This window comes from Mercurialis annua, linkage group LG2, assembly GCF_937616625.2.
Source record: "Mercurialis annua linkage group LG2, ddMerAnnu1.2, whole genome shotgun sequence".
In the NCBI taxonomy this organism is placed as follows: Eukaryota; Viridiplantae; Streptophyta; class Magnoliopsida; order Malpighiales; family Euphorbiaceae; genus Mercurialis; species Mercurialis annua.
This window is the reverse complement of record NC_065571.1, coordinates 46,997,878-47,018,561: the sequence shown is the minus strand read 5'-3', so window position 1 is coordinate 47,018,561 and position 20,684 is coordinate 46,997,878. Positions and strand designations below refer to the sequence as shown.

The 20,684-nt window shown below is 30.4% G+C and overlaps 2 protein-coding genes across 2 annotated transcripts; both read right to left on the bottom strand.

Moving 5' to 3' along the window:
* Positions 1 to 15,248: 15,248 nt before the first annotated feature.
* LOC126668630 (sugar carrier protein C-like) lies at positions 15,249 to 16,873 on the bottom strand. The gene has a single exon (XM_050361819.2). It carries the CDS (start codon positions 16,871 to 16,873, stop codon positions 15,326 to 15,328), a length of 1,548 nt encoding a protein of 515 aa, XP_050217776.1. The 3' UTR covers positions 15,249 to 15,325.
* A 434-nt stretch (positions 16,874 to 17,307) lies between these two features.
* On the bottom strand, positions 17,308 to 18,152 carry LOC126667277 (uncharacterized). Its single transcript, XM_050360250.2, has 2 exons — positions 18,033 to 18,152; positions 17,308 to 17,931 (listed from the first exon to the last, which is right to left on the bottom strand). Exons 1-2 carry the CDS (start codon positions 18,084 to 18,086, stop codon positions 17,383 to 17,385), a joined length of 603 nt encoding a protein of 200 aa, XP_050216207.1. The 5' UTR covers positions 18,087 to 18,152; the 3' UTR covers positions 17,308 to 17,382.
* Between the last annotated feature and the right edge of the window lie 2,532 nt (positions 18,153 to 20,684).

Genomic DNA, 20,684 nt, shown 5'->3' with positions numbered 1-20,684 from the left:
TTTACTTAATCTCTATACAAATAAAAAAACATACTTCTTCCGTCCTAATAGAGTTGTTCACTCTGCATTTATCACACAGTTTAAGAAAAACAATTATTGTTTGTGGGTATTATAAATTTTTCCTTACTTTTCTTATTTTACCCTTATTTAATATAGGGTGCATTTACAATTTACTTTCAATTTACTCATTAGTGGATTTTAAATAGGGGTAATATAGGAAAGTTGAGAGTAAAAATTGTTACTTTTTAAAAGTAGACAAGAGTTTTGGGACAATTTTTTCTATTAAAGTGGACAATTCTATGGGGACGGAGGGAGTATTTATTTAGTCTTTTTAAATTTTTTTTTTTTACTTTGTCCCTCGTCTATCTCATCTATCTTTTCAGGCTAATAATCACCCATGGCCTCTGACTTTAGGGGTATCTTACGACAAACCCCCTGATTTAAAAAAACGATCAGTAAAAACCCTCTGATCTTTGTGTCGGCGCTCGCTAAACCCCTTTTGGACGAAAATACCTATGTCGCCGTCTTTTTTGGTCAACTGACATTTCAAAAAAAAAAAATTCTGACGACGCCACATGTCAGTTGACACGTCATCAAAAGACAAAAAAATTTAAAATACCCAAAACACCCTAAATTACCCACAACTCAAACCAGCCCCAAACAATTCAAATCAAACCAAAGTCTAACCACCCGAACCCACCCCCGCCCAATTTCGGTCGTCTTCTCGCTTGAGAAGACGACCAAGCTGCTCATCTTCTCAGTCCAACTGAGAAGACGAACAGCGACGACGCTGGTCGCCTTCTCGACTGAGAAGACGACAGGAATTGGGCGGGGCGGGTGCTGGTTCGGGTGGTTGGATTTTGGTTTGATTTGAGTCGTTTGGGACTGGTTTGGGTTGTGGGTAATTTAGTGTGTTTTGGGTATTTTAATTTTTTTTCTTTTGATGACGTGTCAACTGACACGTGGCGTTGTTAGTTTTTTTTTTGAAATGTCAGTTGACCAAAAAAACGGCGCCAGGGGTATTTTCGTCCAAAAGGGGTTTAGCGAGCGCCGTCACAAAGATCAGGGGGTTTACTGATCGTTTTTTTAGATCAGGGGGTTTGTCGTAAGGTACCCCTAAAGTCAGGGGTCATGGGTGATTATTAGCCATCTTTTCAGGACTTATAATGTGAAATTTAATTATAGAAGGATCAAGTAAATAAAAAGTGAAAAGTACAAGAATTATACTAAAAAAAACAAAGTAGATTAGAGATTAAATAAATTAAAAGTAAAAAATATAAGGACCCGAGAATGGACTAAACCTACTTAGAAATTCCAATACCATATTATTAGGTCTAATGAAATAAAGAAGTTTAAATATTTACTGTTTTATCGATGCTAATTTAAATTTAAATTTTATGTTGTAATTTGATCTGAATTTTTTTATTATAAATGTAGTTTTTTTATGAGTATTATAATTGTAATTATCTAATTCTAATTGAATAATTTAAGTATAGTTTTATTCATACATGGCTTAATGGATCAAATCAATTCAATTGAATTAAAAATAAAAAAAAGACATAAATAAAAATATCATTCAAAGGCGACACCACATTTATCTATAATTAAAATAAAAATAATTGATAATGATTAAAATTTATAAAAGCAAGAAATATTTAGAATTTTCTTATTTTCTTCTCGATTTTGTCAATGATCTATTCTTGTTATTGATGATAGTTATCTCTTTTTTTATGTTATGTTATTTTTATCATATAACAAATAGTCAATTCATTTTAATTGAATTGATTAAAATGTATCAACGGTGCACATATTAAATTTAAATTATCTCGAAAAAAGAACCGAAAATGAATTAAATTATTTCAAAAATAAATATTGATAAAGATAGTTCCATGTAAAGAGTTTATAACTGTGATGATTCAATCACCTAAATACATTCATTTGTTGGTTATTACATTATAACTCATTTATAATTAAATATTCTACCTATCAATCAATTCTAATATGGTTTCGATAGAAGGTATGGTCTGAGCTTTTAATTTTCCGATCGATTGTCTATATGTTCATTCTCGGCTGTTCGATCTGGTATTGTCACTGTATAAATAAAAAAATTCAATTTTAAGAGATTTCAATTTTCAGCGACAATCAGATGTCCAACCCTGCTTGCACTTAAGGAGGAATATTAAAGATAATCTCATATTACTAAAATAAAACAAATATAAAAAGTTTATAAGTGTGAAGTTTTAACCACCAATTAATTAGTACTAGTTATTAGGTCATAGTTAAAGATAACCACATTCGTATATATGTGGATTATTGCATTCTAACTCATTTTTCAACCAATTATTAATCAATAATTTTTCTAAAAAAATAAAATTTTGTAGGGGCTATATTTTATTTTTTTGTTTGAATGTTTTTTTATCGTCTGTGTTTATATATGACAAATATTTTTTTATTTATGAAAGTTTATTTGTTTATCAAGAGTTCTTTTATAAAATATTATTTAGGTGATAAATATCATGGTTATAGTCTAATATCAACAATCCAATTGCGAATAATAGAGAAATTTTAATTTGGAAGACTATATTTTTTTAGTGAAACAAATTAACAATCTATTTTATATTTTTTGCGAATCAAGCATGACACATATTGGTGTAAAGTGTTTATTTTATGTCAGATTTCTGATTTTGTATATTTAAATATTATAATTTTTCATAAATATAACTATCTCGAATTCGATTTGATGAATTTGATGATTAAAAAAATACAAATTGAATCGTATATTACGTAACTCAGCGTTAGGGTTTGTTTCAAATTTGGACTTGCAATATTACTTTAAAGTCATGAATTCACATTTCGATGAGAGAAAAAGAAAATAAAAATTAGGTTCTTTATGCCTTCTTACTTAACCTAAAATAAAAATAAAAATGAAAGAAGAAAAAAAAATATTATTTGAAAAATTCAGTGGCTTGACAAACTGCGAAACATCCTTCATCGTAAGACGTGAAATTTTACTTTTTGTGTTTGGTTTAAAGGAATAATATATTGTAAAAAAAGGTGTAATATATCAATACATCTTAAATTATAAATTACAAAATTTGGGAATCCTTAAATAATAATTTAAATTGATCAAATGTTTCTCGTTGGTAGAGCTTGATGATAAATTAATGGCTTAATATCTTAAAAAATCTCAACATTTTATCCCTTTTTCAATCCTATTCTGACGTTGAAAACTTGTCAATTTTATTCTATTTTGCATTTTTTCATTTCAATTATACCCTAAAGCATAAAATTGACCTTTATTTATTTGACAAAATTTCAAAAGAATTCTTAAAAAATGGTCTATTTAATATTTAAAGTTAATTTAATACAAAAAGGATCAATTTAGAAAATTTTTGTCAAATAAAAAAAGGTCAATTTTACACATTAGGGTACAATTGAAATAAAAAAAATTTAATATAGGGTAAAATTTATTAATTTGCAATGTCAGAATAGGATTGAAAATGGAAAAGTCAGAGTTTTTTTAAAACATTAAACCTAAATTAATTAGAATTTTCAAATACTACATAATTTCTAAAAGAATGATATAAAATAGGTTTGATTGTTCATCTTAGAAAACAAACAGCTGATTATACTTACACCTCTATTGTGCCAAAATTACATTTTCTAGATAGAAGTTTCCCGTACAATTTTATTATAAATTTTTCCTGTTTTAATCTCTAATGTTTAACTATGAATTATACATATTTCAAAAAAAATGCATAAAATGTAGTCTAATTAAAAAGATTTTGAAAATTATAAATATACATGATTTTAATTTTATAAATTTCCAAAATTATTTTAAAAAATAATGGTTTGTTATGGACGTGCATTGCACGTGGTTTATAATTTTATTATTTATAATGATTCACAATTAAACTCTTTAACTTAGAGAGAGATAAGGCTTAAAATCATTCATCATTCCTGACTTTAAGGCCTCCTATCACGAAAGTCTTTAAGTTTCATTTTCTATCACAAAATTCCTTGAACTTCGATATTAAAATCATGAAAGTTTTTCTTGTCCAAAAAATAATTAAAATACAGCTAAACACAAATAATTAAAAAAAATCTAATTCGATCTAATCCAACAAAAACAAATTCTAAAACCACCTAATTAAAATTAAAATAATCTAACCAAACATAAAATCGGCACCAACCCATCACCACACACCTGCTGGAAACCATCTAGGGTATCAGCCACCACCCACCCACCGTCCAATTTTCTTTTTTCGATGGTCTAAAGAGCAGATTTGCTCCTCGTCTGAGGAACAGCTCTGAGAAGACGAGTAGCGTCTTCTCAAATGGTCTGAAAAAACGAAGGTCGTCTTCTCAGATTGCCTGAGAAGACGATATGAGAATGAGGAGCTGCTCCTCCTCAAGCAAGGAGTAGGTTCTAAGGAGTACATCTACTCCACGGACCACCGGAAAAAAATAATTGGACGGTGGGTGGGTAGTGGCAAATGAGATGTTTACAATGTTAAAAATTAATTATAAAAATAAGTAATCATTAATTTTTTTAAGATTATATATATGTATTGACTTGGTGAATAATGACGTAATACACATTACGTGAAATAGGGACAATTATGCAATATAATTGTTGCGACATGTCATTCATACAACAACCAATAGTGTGTTGGTCATGTATAATTTTTAATGATTAAAAAATAAAAAAATTATAAATATTTATTATCAATATGATATGAAACAATTATTGCATGAGATAAATACTTTTTAAATCCGGGAGAGTACATAATTACTAGTATTGATTTTAATTATTAATTATTTTAAAAGGAATTACTTATTTGGTATCCCAAGAGAGAGCAAGAAAAAGAAAAAATGCGGACACGCCACCAACAAAAATGTCCCACAACATAATTAATTACCCACAACCAATTTAACTGTAACATGGAGAGATCAAAAGCACAAGTAGACTATTAAATTAAATAAATTAAGCTAAGCTTAATTATAGGAAAAGATAAACACAAGAATCTGGATGATCATCATTGGTAATCTCCTCCTAAACTAATAATTAAATCACATAATTATAATTCTGTATTGGATAGCAGTCACTTTGTCGCAATTTTAAGTGATTGCAATTCGAGAACGCAACGTAGAGTAACCATGTCCATGTCTCTTAAGACATTTGGGATCCCATCGAATTATAACAAATGAAATTTTAATGGGTATTTATAATATTTTATTTTTAGAAAATAATTACAATATTTTAGATTATCTTTTTATAATTTCTCTGCTATCTTTTTTTATTTCGAAAATGACTTTTCTTTCAATTATGGATTTTTTTTATTTTCTCTCATATCTATCAAATACAGTGTCTTTTTTCAAATTTTTTTTTCTCTTCTTCTCAGATCTGCGAGCACAAATAACCATATTTTAGATCTACGAGCACAAAAAATCAGCATTTTTTGGATGGTTTTTTCGTTGTCGTTTTTCTTCCGGTGGTAACGATGTCTTTCTTCCGCTGGTTTTTTCGACGTCGTCTTTTTTTCCGCTGGTTTCTCTTTTAGATTTTTTGTAATTGTTTACATTTCTAATTTTTTTTGTGATTTTTTGTACACAAATTATTATAGATCAAGATCTTATTGATATAATTATTGCCTTGTTCATATAATTGTTTTATTATATTTTGATACTACTGATTTCTTACAGACGAATTGATTTATAATTTATAGCGTTTTTGCTATTAATTTCGTACACAACAAATTTATATTTTAATGACGTTTTATGGTGTATTTGCACTAAAAACCCATACAAACACAAATACACCATAAAATACGCCATAAACATACCATAAAAAAGAACACCACCAGAAACAAAAAAAATATATAGAAAGGATAGAAAATATAAAGAAGTAAAAAAAAGTATTTTTGAAATTAAAAAACTAAACAAGTTAATTTTAATAAATAAAAAAAGTATAACATGTAAAGAGCTCCAAAATCTAGGTAGCACGGTAAATAAATTTAAAAATAAGGTCCTTTGGAAAATTTTCTCAATTTAATCTATTTTTTAGTATTTTTTTATTTAATTAATTAATTAAACTAAATCATTTTATATCTACAAATAATAAAAATAAATATGTATTATTTTTACAAATTACTTGACATTCTTGACATTTAGCATATTTTACACTTTCGTTACTTTTATTTGATAACTCAAACTATATGGTTTTTCATTTTATTTATATTAATATTTTAGTCATTTTATCAATATTTTTATAGTTTTTTAAATGTATCATTTATTAACAATGTAATTTGATGTTTTTTGTAAAAAGAAAAATTAAAATTCATTCTAGTATTATTATGTCGATAGCAAACATGTTCTTAGTGTTGGGTGTTAAACCATCTCACATGAATGAACTTTGCGATTTAAAAACAACATAGTTTCTACAAGAGAAGAACACGAAAATATTAGAGGCAGAATTAAAAAAAAAAAATAGTATGGAGGGCTAGATTGTATAACAAAGATTGAGGGGCCAATCGTATAAAAATATAAATTCAATAATTACACTTTTTAAAAATAAAGATCATTTTACAAAAAATATCCAAAGGTCTGGTTCCACCTCCGAAAAAGATTTGATATAAAAAAAAAATCTCTTCAACAAAAGTGTAATATGCATTTCAAAAATTAAATCAATTATACATCTTACAAGTAGAGAGTAAATTATTTTTACAAAAACAAAAATGTCGAAATTGAATGTTTAACGTCTTTTCATAGATACACTGCATTGTGCTTTGCAATAAGTAAATTACTTTAATAATACTCTACATGAAAAATTAATTACAGATAATTGGATATTCTTTATCTTTTTCTTCCTCCTTTTTGAGCTGAAAATCCCTTCTTTCATGTAACTTGTCATCTTCAATCGGCGGCGATCCTATTTAATTATTTCATAGTCTTAATTCATGTAATGGCAATCAAACTTTTTGACTAACAATATTCACCTTAGATTATTCAAATTCTCTTATGCAATGCTCACAAGTAATGAAACATTTTCCCCCTACGTTTGCTTGCTTATATTGCTCATGAAAGGAAAAGTATTACTTAAAATTCAAGGTGTAACTCAATCGAGTCAATTCGTAAGTTATTCGAGTTGAGTTATAGAATTGACAAGATATTTAGCTCACGAGACGCCCCGGTCTATTCAAGTTTTGAATAATTTGTTTTTGGCTTAAATGCACCAAAAATCATCAATTTTCGCGTGTTTTTAGTATTGAACAAAGGATCAATTAACCCCCTCAACTTGGCACGAAATATCAAAATGGCCCAAGGTCATGAAAGTGGATCAAAAAAATCCAATAGTTACGAAAATCGGTCAAATACACCCTTCTGACGCAAAAAGAGAGTGAGATTGATAATTTGACATATTTAACTCTAGTTAATCAAAATTAACTCTAAATTAAATTCTAACTATAATCCTAATTTAAAATCCTAATTAAATTTAAACAACTAACATAATTAAACTAATTAAATTAATAATCCTTCAATTAAACCTTATAAATGCCTCTAATAAACCAAAACCTAACTGAATCAACTCAAATTTAATTTACAATCAATGGCAGAAACTAAGATTAACGGCAAAAACTAGTTATTGGTTCATCGTTGTTCGACCGCAGGACCGGAAGCAGTGGTGATGTGATGGGGGCGTTGCTTGTTCTCGTCATCTTCATCTCATCTTCTTCATTGTTGTGCTTGTTCCGTCGTTCGTCGTTGTTGTCGAAGTTGAAGACGTTGCTGCTAGTGGTTGTTCGATCGGTAGAGAAAGGAGACACGGCGGAGGACCCTCGAAGAAGAAGAGAAAACGGCGGACTTTGCTGCTTCAGGAAGATGGAGGCAACAAACCAGCGGCTGTTTAAGAAGAACAGAGGAAGCGGCGGCGACGGTTTGAAAAGAAGAAGAACAGAAGATGAAGATTAGGTTTAGAAAGATGAAGAAGATTAGGCTTAGGGAGAAAAATAGATAATTAGGGATTAAAAATGTAAAAAAGTACTAAAAAGCCTTAGGTTTTTAAATAAAATATTATTTGATATATAAACCTTTTAAATTATGGAAGTTAAGTTGATTTTTTAAAAAACTTTAAGCCCTAATTTGAAAAATGAAACAAATATTAAGGAGCATTTACAACTGTTTTACATTTATAATGGAGAGTGTGTTTCAAACGGCAGGGTGAGAGTGGGGGAGGGTGTGTTTGATCCGGTTTGACATAGATGTGGGCTTTTTTGACCCGGTTTTGTGACCTTGGACCATTTTGATATTTCGTGTCAAGTTGAGGGGGTTAATTGATCCTTTGTTCTTTTAGTATTCAACATGAACTTTCAAATTTTCACAATTAAGACCATGAGACCGTTTTGGATGTAAAACAATACCGTTTGGGTGTAAAACGACACAATTTTTTAAAGAAAACATAACCGTGGTCTTAGTTGCAAAAAATTTGAAAGCTCATGTTAAATATGCAAAAAAGTAAAAGATTATATTAAATATTAAAAACACCCGAAAGTTTGTGATTTTTAGTGCATTTAGGCCTATATTTTTTTTATAATTACATATTTTTGATAATAATATCCTTATTTCCAATAGCAATATTTAAATTTAATTATTTAAATAAATAATCTAGTCGATTTCAACTCTCACTTATTCTACCAAATTCGACTCCGAACTTCCAAAAATAAAACTCCAAGTTTGCATGGAGTTTTGAATTTCTAATTGAGAAAATTACATGGAATCCCCCAGAATCTCAAATGTTTATGTTAGTAACTCAGAATTTTATTTTTTGCAAAAATCTCTCAATTTGAAAATATTCTTTTCATGCCTACCTTTCTATATTTGTCATTCCTATTTTATCTCTCTCTATGGTATATGTTTCTTACTGTATTTCTATTACATTGAATAATTTGCCCCACTTTCTTCTTCACTTTGATTCCACGATTTATTAACAGTACAATAATCACTTTCTCCATCAAACTATCCTCCTTCATTTTTGTCGTCGCCGCCATTATAGTCCGATCCACAATCTAGCCTACCACTTAATTGATTATAAATTTTTTCTAATTGAAATCTTTTTTTTCCTATTTAACCTAAAAAAGTAAAGAAATTTTACTCAAATGTTTTTATTTCTGCTTGTGATTCTATTGCTTTGCTAGCTTGACTCACATAGCTGAAGCAATGCGTGAGCTGTTTGGCAGGAAAAAGCTAGAGTATTATCTTTGTTAAGTACCTTTTTCATTTATATTTTTTAATTGAAAACTTTTTTAAACCTAATTTTAATTGATTTGGGATTTGATTGCATGGTTGAGCTAACAGAATTAGGATAGATTGGGGAAATGTTAGTGATGTCGTAGAAAGAGTGTGGTTATCCGTTAAAAATCGATAGCGAGCGGCTCTTACCTATAGAATGTCATATGAAACAAAGGGGAAAAAGTTGATTATCCCAGAAACAAAAGTTGAAGAGATAATTATACTACATTGTTAAATTTTAAAATATAGATAAAAAAATTATTATTTGAATTGTAATATTATATGGTTGATTAATATAAGGGTTAATTCCTAAAAAAATCACGAACTTTACACGAAATTTCATTTTAATCATGACCTTTAAAAGTTGTTATTTAAAGGCACGAACTTTCAGTTTGTTTCAAATCTATCACCAAAGTAAAATTCGGTGTATTTTATCCGACTAAAAATTCCTAATCCTACGTAATCCAAATGAAAGATAATAAGATTTAATGTCGATTTATAATTTGCGTCTTTTATTATTGGTTTAATGAAAAATTTAGTCAACAAAAATACACTTAAATGATAGATTTGAAACAAACTGAAAGTTTGTGCCTTTAAATGACAACTTTTAAAGGTCATGATTAAAATGAAATTTCATGTAAAGTTCGTGATTTTTTATAGAATTAACCCTTAATATAATGCATATTAAGGAACTAAGTTTTAAAGTTAAGGTTTTTGAGAGAATGTGATCTCAGATGGCTATCCAATGATACAATGTAATCTCAGATGGCTATCGAATATGCTGCTATAATTAAGATAATTTGGTTAGATAGAGGCTATTGCGTAGAATGATAAATGTTGAGGAGACTAAACAAGTTCATGATTTTTGTGCCTGCACAATAATCATTTTAAATAAAAATATTATTTGTCAACTTTTATTTAATAATTTGTATAAGAAAATTAGGTGCTGTCTATAAATTGAATATCTTTTTTTGAGTGAAATATTTTCAATAGGCTATGAAACCGAAAATCAACCTGATGTGAACTCGATATGAACCTATATCAACTGAATTACCTTAATTCATTTTTTTTTTATCAAACTTATCTTACTATTTTCTACAATCTTAATTTTATATGATATTTTATATAAAAATAATTTTGAGATATAGCCTATTATAAGAATTGAATAATTGTTTTTAAGTGAAATGTACTAACAGTCTATAAAATATAAAAGCAACCTGATGTGAACCGTATGTGAACCTATATCAACTGAACTACTTTATTTAATTTTTAATCGAATTTGTCTTGCTACTTTTTGCAATCTTAAATGACATTTTATATAGAGAGAGTTTTGAGATTTACTTATATACCAATTGAATATCTCTTGTAAGTGAAATGTATTTGACAGGCTATAAAATTGAAAAATGAACTTGATGTGAACCTATATCAACTAACCTACTTTAGTTAAATTTGTAATCAAATTTGTCAAATTGATCTTTATAATCTTAAATGACATTTTATAAAGTGAGCTGAATGTAAATTTAATGTGAACTCAATTTGAACTGAATGTGAAATAAATATGAACTGAATGTGAACTTTAAATAAATTTAGCATAAATTCAATATAAACTCAATGTCAACTTAATTTAAATTAATGTATTAATATTTTATAATATTAAAATAATTTATATAGTGACAAATAAACTAACGAAAATAACTATCTAAAGTTTATTGGATTTGAACTGAAAATAAATTTAAAATAAACTATAAATGAACTCAATGTAGACTTAATGTGAACTCAATATGAACCATTTATCAACCTAATGTAAATATCAACCTAATATCAATTCGAATAAAATTTATTTTGCAGTTTTTTTATAATTTTAACTTACATTTATATATAGATTTTGATATATAGTCTATTATAAGAATTGAATAAATTTTTTAATTGAAATATATTTGACATTTTATAAAATTAAAAATCAACTTGATGTGAACCTATATTAACTGAACTACATTAATTTAATTTTTAATAAATTTTGTCTTACTGCTCTTTACAATCTTATCTGACATTTTATATAGCGAGAATTTGGAGATATAGTCTATTATAAGAATTGAAAAATTGTTTTTAAGTGAAATGTAATTGACAATCTATAAAACTGAAAAGCAACCTGATGTGAACCGTATGTGAGCCTTAAATAATACCACATACTGAACTATTTTTTCTTAGGCATACATTTGCAAGTCTTCACGTTGTGTTCATAAACATGACATCTGCATCTGTTATGACATATAGTTTTCTAAACAGACTTGATTCTCTTCTTTTTATAACTATAGTAGTTTAAATATTTAAAAATCACAATATCTCCACTATCCATCCAAAGAATGAAAAAGTCTTAATTGCAAACAGAGTTAATCTCAAAAATATAAATAACAATTTAACAAAAACATAAGTAATAGTATGATCATATGCAGTGATCGTCACCTTAAAAAGGGGGCAACGAATCCAATACTTATTTCTTTGTAAATAAATGAAGCATTATAATAGAAATTCATTCAAAAAATCAGTAAATCAGCAAGGACATCCACAGATGTCGGTTCTCATTATTCAGGAGGCTCCCATAAAAGTGGGCAAACTTCATGGTGTTCACATAACATGATAAGAGCATAAACAATTTAGTATTATCGTTTAAGTAATTAAGAACTATGAACAATATCTTTGATTTAAAATTGCATGATGATATAAAGTCCAAAATGAGGAGAGTAAGATTAGAGCTGAAGCAAACAATGGACATGTATAGTTAAACATTCAAGGAGGCACTTTCAGCAAAACAGAAGGTACTTTATTTTCTTTAATTTATATTAAGTCCAAATTGAAAAATTATGAATAAAAACAAATTATAAAAATATCTACATTTATAGACTAGAGAATATCAATGGTAGAAATTGGAAGAACAACACAGACTTGAAATAGAAAGAGTAGCAGTGAAATTAATAGAGAAAGAAAAAGCCAAGTGCAGGATAGCCATTGAAGCAGCACAAACAGCGAGAATCGGCGAGCAAACTCAAACCCAAAGCAAATGGGAGCAGAAGCCTTGGCCATTAACCCACCAGAGGTTGCTCCCTGCGACACCTCCTCTAATTTTTGGTTTTCAGTCTACCGCTCTCATCGACCATATATTCACCTTTCTATTTTTTGATTTTGATTTTTGTTCTTATTTTGGCGATACTGCCGGTGCCGGAGTCGGATTTAAAGTTGGGGAGTTTGGAGACAATATTGGTACCGGAGACGACGATGGAGATTTTAAAGGCAGAGATGTAGGAGACATCTCCGGAGCCAAAGATGGAGGCTTAGCCATCGGTGAATGAAGACGATGGAGGATTTGCAATTGGAACAGAGATTTTGGTGAAAATGATACAGTTGGCGGGGCAAAACTGTCACATTTTATTATAAAATCAACATATTTTGGGTTATGAGAGAATTGTGAAAACTTTTATATTTTATTGAGAGATTACTGCAAAAATAAAAAAGCTGAGGTAAAAATATAAGATAGGACCACTTTTAGGGGATTTGTGTAGATTACCCTTTCTAATTTTAGGGTCCAAGTCGAACTTAATAGCATGTTACCCATTACAGATAGCTGAAATGAAAACTGGCTCCATATTTCACTTCTATGCTCATATGAATTCCATAGCCACCAACACTAAGTAATAGTTTTCTGCCTGAACCAAGTCAAATGATGTTTTAATTCATCATTAGTTTGTAATCATAATGTATTTATAATATGTAACTTCTGATTGTTGACCTATTAAACATAGTAACAAATGGAGTTCAACTTTAAGAAAAATATATAATTACTCTAACTAGAGTTTGAATCTATGGGACACTACAAAAATATGTTATCAATAATAGACTTTCCGATTCCGGAAACGAAACGCTGCAACGTAGAACTGTGGAAATTTTCATGCAATCCAAGTTTGAACTTGACACCTCTCAGCAGTACCAATTGAAGTAAGACTCTAGAAGTCATTTATATAGTGCACTCTAACAGAGCTTACCACATCAATTCATGCACTGTAATAAGGGTTGTCAACTCGGTGAAAATATTAAACCATGCATAAGAAGTTGTAAATGAAAAACAAATAGATACAAATTCATCAACATCATTTAGCCACTAAATGGAAAAAACAATGGAACCAAATTTGCAGAAACCAGCAATAGTTGCAGCTGTCTGAACAAATTGAATCAGACTGATTCAAGTTTGTTAGCAGCTCCAATGCTTACACAGATTTTACACGATCCAGCGACAAATCCAAATTGCTTGCTGCATCAGAAATGTTCTGCTGCCAGACTGATTAACCTATATGACAACTCTTTCGATCTAAGATAGTAAAATAACATAGAATTTCTGGACTCAGCTCAGCTCCTCTTTTGTTTTTCAAACTGTGCAGAAGCTAGATTCCATTTTTGGATATTAAACTCAATGGGTCACTCAAGTCTCAGGAAATTTTAAAAAGGTTACTAAAATCAATTTTCTTACAAAGTGGTCACTGAACTATACCTTTTATTATAAAAGTATTTCTATTGTTACGAAAAAAACACTAAACTTTTTGTAAACTACAAAAGAATCATTGGGTTATTCTTTTTATTACAAAAAGGTCACTAAACTATGTTTCTTTATGTAATTTTGGCTTGCCACGTAAGCAAAAATGTTAGGTTTTTACATCGTTTTATATGGTTGAACCCTTTTGTAATAAAAGGTATAGTTAAGTGATCATTTTGTAAAAAAATTGACTTTAATGACTTTTTTGAGATTTCCTGCGACTTGAGTGATGCAAGGAATTTAATATCCTTCCATTTTTATTAAATATGAGTGAGACTGTGTAGCATGAAAACAGAAATCAAAAATGGCAAAACTGGAGAAACAACCCCTTCTATAAGAATATATTATAAACAGACTTTCGAAGTTTCAAAAGCATTTTCAGAAACGGAAACAAAACGCTAAAACATAAGACGATAATTTTTTGTAACTACATGATAAAAGTCCTCATGTCGAAATAATCTGCTACGCTTCCCAGGCTCTTCAAGAGATTCTTGCCGGACAATTTCCCTAGCCATCTCCTGCAGCAAATCATGTATCGAAATCTTATCACGCGACACTGATATGAAAAACTTGTCAATGAGAGCACTAATTCCAATATCTGCTGAGAAACCACAACTGTATAGCATTTTCATCACCCTGTCCATCCCCTGTAATTTAAAGAAGCATGCGATATCAAGAAATATATCCTTCTCTTCATCCTCAAGCCTATCATAACTAAGTCTCGACACATTATGGATTTTAACATTTGGAGTTTTTTCCAGCTTGTTCAATACACTTTCCCATTCTGGTTTGCTCCTGTTGCATAAAAAGGAACCTATAATGCGTTGAGGGCTAATGGAACACCTTTCGCATACTTCAAAATCTTCGTCGATATATCTATAAGGTCTTCCATTGGATGCTCTTGTGCAGAAGCATTCCAACTGAACAGCTGCAAAGCATCTTTGAATGCTAATCCGTTTGCTTGTATGTTTCATCAGCTCCATTTTGAAGTAAATGCTTATCTCTAGTTGTTATAATTATCCTACTTCCTTGACCACAGTTGCGTTCTCCAACTAGAAAATCTAATTGCATTGTTTTATTCACATCATCAAGAATAATGAGCCACGTACAATGCAAGATTTGATCGCCATCACAGCTTAAAGCTGATTAAGAACCTTACATAAATTGCAGCATTGCATTAATGATTGATTTGCATATGCAAAGCAGCATGTGTAGGAAAATTAATGCAGAAATATATATGTGTATATAAACAAAAACAATTCAATTAATTTAAATGGAATCCAAAACATAAACCAAAAATTCATATTGAACTTTATTACAACTCTAAAATGAATTTGTAAACTGCAATCTCAACTGATTCCAAAAAAAAAAACCTACAACTGTGTAATGGAAACTAAAATAAAGAGCTAAAACATAAGAAAGATTAAAACATATTCTATAATCTAGACCATTAATTTAAACAGATAGTGGCTCATCATCTTGAGGCATGAATCTCCTCCAGTACCAATGGTTCTTCCACACTTGAGACATCTCTTCAATCGGAATGTTCTTTGTCTCCGGCAAGAAGAAATAGATGAAGACCGTCATCAAAAGAACGAATACGGCAAAGAAGATGAACAGCCCGAATTTCATGGTGCAGAGCATGGCCAGGAACAGCTGAGCCACCAAGAATGTGAAGATCATGTTCACTGCTACCACAACACTTTGCCCTGTCGATCGAATCTCCAATGGGAATATTTCACTCGGCACTAACCATCCTAATGGCCCCCATGACCATGCGAATCCTGCTACGAAGATGCAGATACAGATCACAACTATGAACACATACCATGTCGGTAGATCCGTCACTTGCCCCGCCGTTCCGAATTTCACTCCGATGAGTACTGCTAGCAAAACCTGAAAGATGAGCATTTGAATTCCACCCTCGAGAAATAAAAACCTTCGACCCCATTTATCAGTTCCATAGATAGCTATGGAAGTAGCCACCAAATTAACACCACCGGTGACTAATGCCGAAAGCAGAGAAGCGTTACTGCCGAGTCCAATGCTTTGGAAAAGCACAGGAGCATAAAACATCACCACATTGATGCCGGTGAGTTGCTGAAAGAATGGGATCAGTATAGCCATCACAAGATGTGGCCTGTATTGTCTCTTAAGAAGATCTTTATACGAGTGTTCTTCTTTCTTAGCTTCTTTACAAGCAGCAACCAAATCTTGGTATTCATATTCTATTTCGTCGTCGTTTTTAGCTCCGCGAATGCGCTTCAGAATTTCCTTAGCTTCTTTATCTTGACCTTTCTCTAACATAGAGTTTGGCGTGTTTGGAAGAAAAAGAGCAGAGATGAAGATGAAAGCAGCAGGAACACATGCTAGCCCGAGACACACACGCCATGCTTCGCCGTTCGTCATTAGCTTGGGAGTCACGTAATTCACCAAATTAGCGAAAAATATACCAATTGTTATGGCTAACTGAAACACATTGGTGAACAGACCACGGCTTTTGTAGGGAGCCATCTCGGAGACATATAGCGGCACCGACTGAATAGAGAAGCCAACACCAATACCTAACAGAATACGGCCGAGAATAAGCATCCAGACAGCCTGAGCAGCGGCATTGATGGCTCCTCCAGCCAAAAAGATCAAACCACCGAGCAGCATTGAGATTTTGCGACCGAGTTTGCGGGTGACCCATGATGCGGCCAAGGAAGCAAAAAGTGCAGCCAGGTACAATGAAGATGTAAAGAGAGTAAGCATATGGTCATTGAACTTGCAGTATTGATTAGTTGAAGTATCCAATGCTTCCTTGTGATAAACTGATGGAAAGAATTTAGTGAGAAAGGGAACCATAGTGGTAACACCACCGGAGATACCGATGTCGTATCCGAAAATAAGACCACCCATGGCAGCTACAACGCAGGTAAATACAGCGTGCCATGTTATGTTAGAAGAGTAATTAGGCTTATGATCACCATAACTGACAGCAGCGCTAAGAAAAGGAGCCATTACTTGCTGAAAAGTTTGGAAGCAAAAGCAAAGCAGATTAGAGTTAACTGACTGAATGAATGAATTAAAGAGAGGATGATGTTGGGTTTATATAGAGTCAGCTTTGTCATGTCTCCGATTAGGATTTGTATTCTTTTTTTCTTTGAATTCAGGATTTTAATTACTTCTACCGTATGGACTTTGGATTATCTATTCCTTTAGGAATTCGGACATTGGCTTATTATTAATCCTAAATCAAAACTGATAATCGTTTACTATTTATTAAAAAAAAAAGAATATCTGCAACAACCTAATTTATATAACAATTAAACTAAATAACATCCAATTAAACCCAAAAAATTTGCTTAGAGCAACAAATCAGATTAGTATCTCAATTTTTTTTACAAATTTTAACATATCAAATTTGTATAGTTACAACATATAAGGTACTACATATTTTGGAATGTCATAAGAAAAAATAGACTCCAAAACTTCCAGATGTAGTAATTGCGATTGGAGCAATTAATTATTCAATTCTCAAAAGTGACATGAAATCTTGTGTATCTCTTGCATCTGCGGATTTTAGTGAATTCAATCCCTTCCCCTATTGCCAAACTCACAATCCCAACTCCATGTTTGGCCTTCAAGATCTGACCAAAAGAAATACTAACATTTTTGCTATAATTTAAACTATGCTCTACAATAATACACCCGCTTGGATTCAAATTAACCATCTTCGCCAATTTTAAACGATCCTCCAGTTTGGCATCAACAACAAGAAAATCAATCTTCTTGTAATCAGTGACTAATTGGAAAGGGTTTCCACAGACAAATTGGATGACATGTTTGAGATGTTGATGCTGATCTTTTAATTGGGTTTTGATTTTGTTGAAATGGTGTTGATGAGGAAGAATGCAAATAAGCGTGCCACCTGTCTGCTCTGCTGCCACTGCAAGAGCTATGGTATATGGAGTTATCCCTTGTGTGGTTATCTCTACCATTAGTTTGGCTTGCTTTCCTGCTGCTGAAGCTGATATGAACTCCATGCTTTTTGGAGTCTCCTCTTCATTTCGATCAGACTGTATAATGAAAACAGAATCAAGAGCAAATATATTAGCTTATAAATTCAAGAAATGTTTCAAGAAATATCCAATTTTGCATCAAGAACTAAGAACATTACCAATTGAAGAGTGTGTAGGTAAGCTTTCATGGCAGCTTGAGGAGACCACGCCATGGCTGGATCAATGTAATTAGCAAATTTTCCAAGAAAGCATAAAAGGAGTCGAAATAATTTGTTGATTGTTTTGAAAGAAATAAAATATGTATTTGTTATCGAGGAGATCGGATTTAGTATTATATAGAGAGAGTAGTGATGAGGGAGAGTGCAATATTTGGCAGTGGGCCAAGAAAGTGGTTGGAAAAAGAAGCAGGAGATGCAGACAGGTGGCGGAAGGAGAAGACTGGTTTGCATGAAGCTGAGTCGTGGCAGCTAAATATTTGCATGCAATTCCTAAAGTTTTTGCTCAATTATATTGGTGGATTCTTACCTTGCTCTTTAATTCATACAGGTGGCTACCATTTTAGACACTTGTCATTTTAGTACTTGCCATTATCAGGACACTTGGAGTTCAGTGATTGCATACTCCTTTGCGTATACAGAAAAAAAAAAACTAGAGATAGCAAAAGTAGTTTTTTCACAAAAATTAAAAAAGTAGCTAATTATTGATAATTTATAATAATTTTCTAAATTGTTCTTTTGATTTCTTGAAGTAAATCATAATAAATTAGTGATTCATACAAACTAAAGCCACTATATAAATATCAGTCAATAAAATTTTAGATATATAAAAAACATATATTAAAATTTTAAATCAATTAATGTTAATATAAGGATATTTTAATAATTTTTTAGTTAATTAACATTATTTTTTCTATTTTTGTGGGATAAAAAAAGTAGCTACTTTTGCTATCTTTACGTGATGGAGAGAGTATCAAAATAGATCCAATCTAAATTTTTTTTCACATAAAAAAAAATATATAAAATATTGTGATATTATAAACTAGAATTTATTTTTTCACATAAAAGAAAATTTATAAAATATTGTGATTTTATAAACTAGAATTTGATACAAGACCTATAGTTTTGATATTTTTTTGAGTAATTAAACCCTCAAAATATTTATTTTTAAACTTGAACAAAAAAACATTATCAGAATTAGTATATAAATTTAACTAAAAGTGGACATTTAATCTGGATTGTATCAAACTAAATTAAACTGAACTTCTAGTTTTTTTAAATAAAATTGAACCAATTTAAAAAAAATATTAAACTGAATTAAATTAGTTCAATTAATTTTTAAATTTTAAATTTAGCTTACTTTGAAAGTAAATTAATTTTTTATTTTTAAACTTGAACAAAAAAAATATATATCGGAATTTCAAATTAAACAAAAATATATATTAAATTATTCAATTCAACTCAACTATTTAATTTAATGATTCAACTTTATGCATACATCCAGAATAGATAAAAGTTTTTTCAATTTTAACACTGATTATTATTGCTCATATTCATTTTCAATGCGTTTAAGAACTCCACATCATGTAATCATTGGCTAGATATCGGGTTGTCTAAAAACCGACATAAACTGAAAAACTAAACCAAATCAGACTAAAAATTTGAATTTAGTGAGGTTGTTAAAATTTTCAGTTCAGTTTCTCTAACAGAAAATCCGAGAAAGCCGAATTCCCCGAAGTTGCAAAATTTATACTAAAATATTCAACTAGTGCAGCGGTAGAGGTGCTTTTAACATTGGGTTTTCGAGCTTGGGATTGATTGCTAGATGAGGAAGAAGTTTTCGACTGTGCCAGTGGCGATACGAGTTATGTCTACCATTTTAATTATTTATCGGTTTCCGATTAAACCGAAATTTTATATTTAGCACATATAGCGTAATGGTAAAAATATCTGAAAGTGAATAGACTTCGAATGAAAATTCACTAAATTCTACAAAAATATCATAAATAATCATTTGCATCCTCTGCCTAATGCTAAATTGGTAGTTCAATGAAATCCCAATTTAAAATAGAACGTCTTAATTTCTTAATAACAACTAACCCATAAATCTGATTCAATTGTAACTTATTTAAAGACTCAAAAATGACCATGATGATGAAGATAGTTTTCTTAGCAGATAAACCATCCATCGCCATCTTAGTTCAGAAGCAAACATAAATTGCATCAAAATTTTCAGCTAGTTAAACCTGAAATGAAAATATGACAAGAGCTCTGCATTAATGATTTATTTGCATTTGCACAACATTTATAGTAAAATAAAACGCACAAACACTTTTGTATTTGTTTATAAACAAAAACCGTTCAATCAATTAAATTGAAATCCAAAACATAAACCAAAAGTTTCAACTGAACTTTATTGCAACTCTTAAATAAATTACAAATTGTAATTTCAACACAACTGGATAAAACTCTCAACTGAAACTGAAATATAAATTTAAAAAAACTAAAACATGATATTGAGTAAAACTGGATTAAAATTCTCTTAAGTTCTTGAACTGTGTAGATTGATTGAATATGATCCTTCAAAGTGGAATGAACTGGAGGGATTTCCAACCCGTACATTATAATGTCTCGTCGTCTTGATAGCTCTAAACAGCCACCGCAGAATACGACCAACAATAAGCATCCTAACAATCTGACCAACAACATTGATAGCTCCTCCAGCCAAAACAATCAAACCAATTTGCGACCGAATTTTCGGGTGATCATGATGCGCCCAAAGAAGCAAAAAGTGCAGCCATGCACAATGAAGAC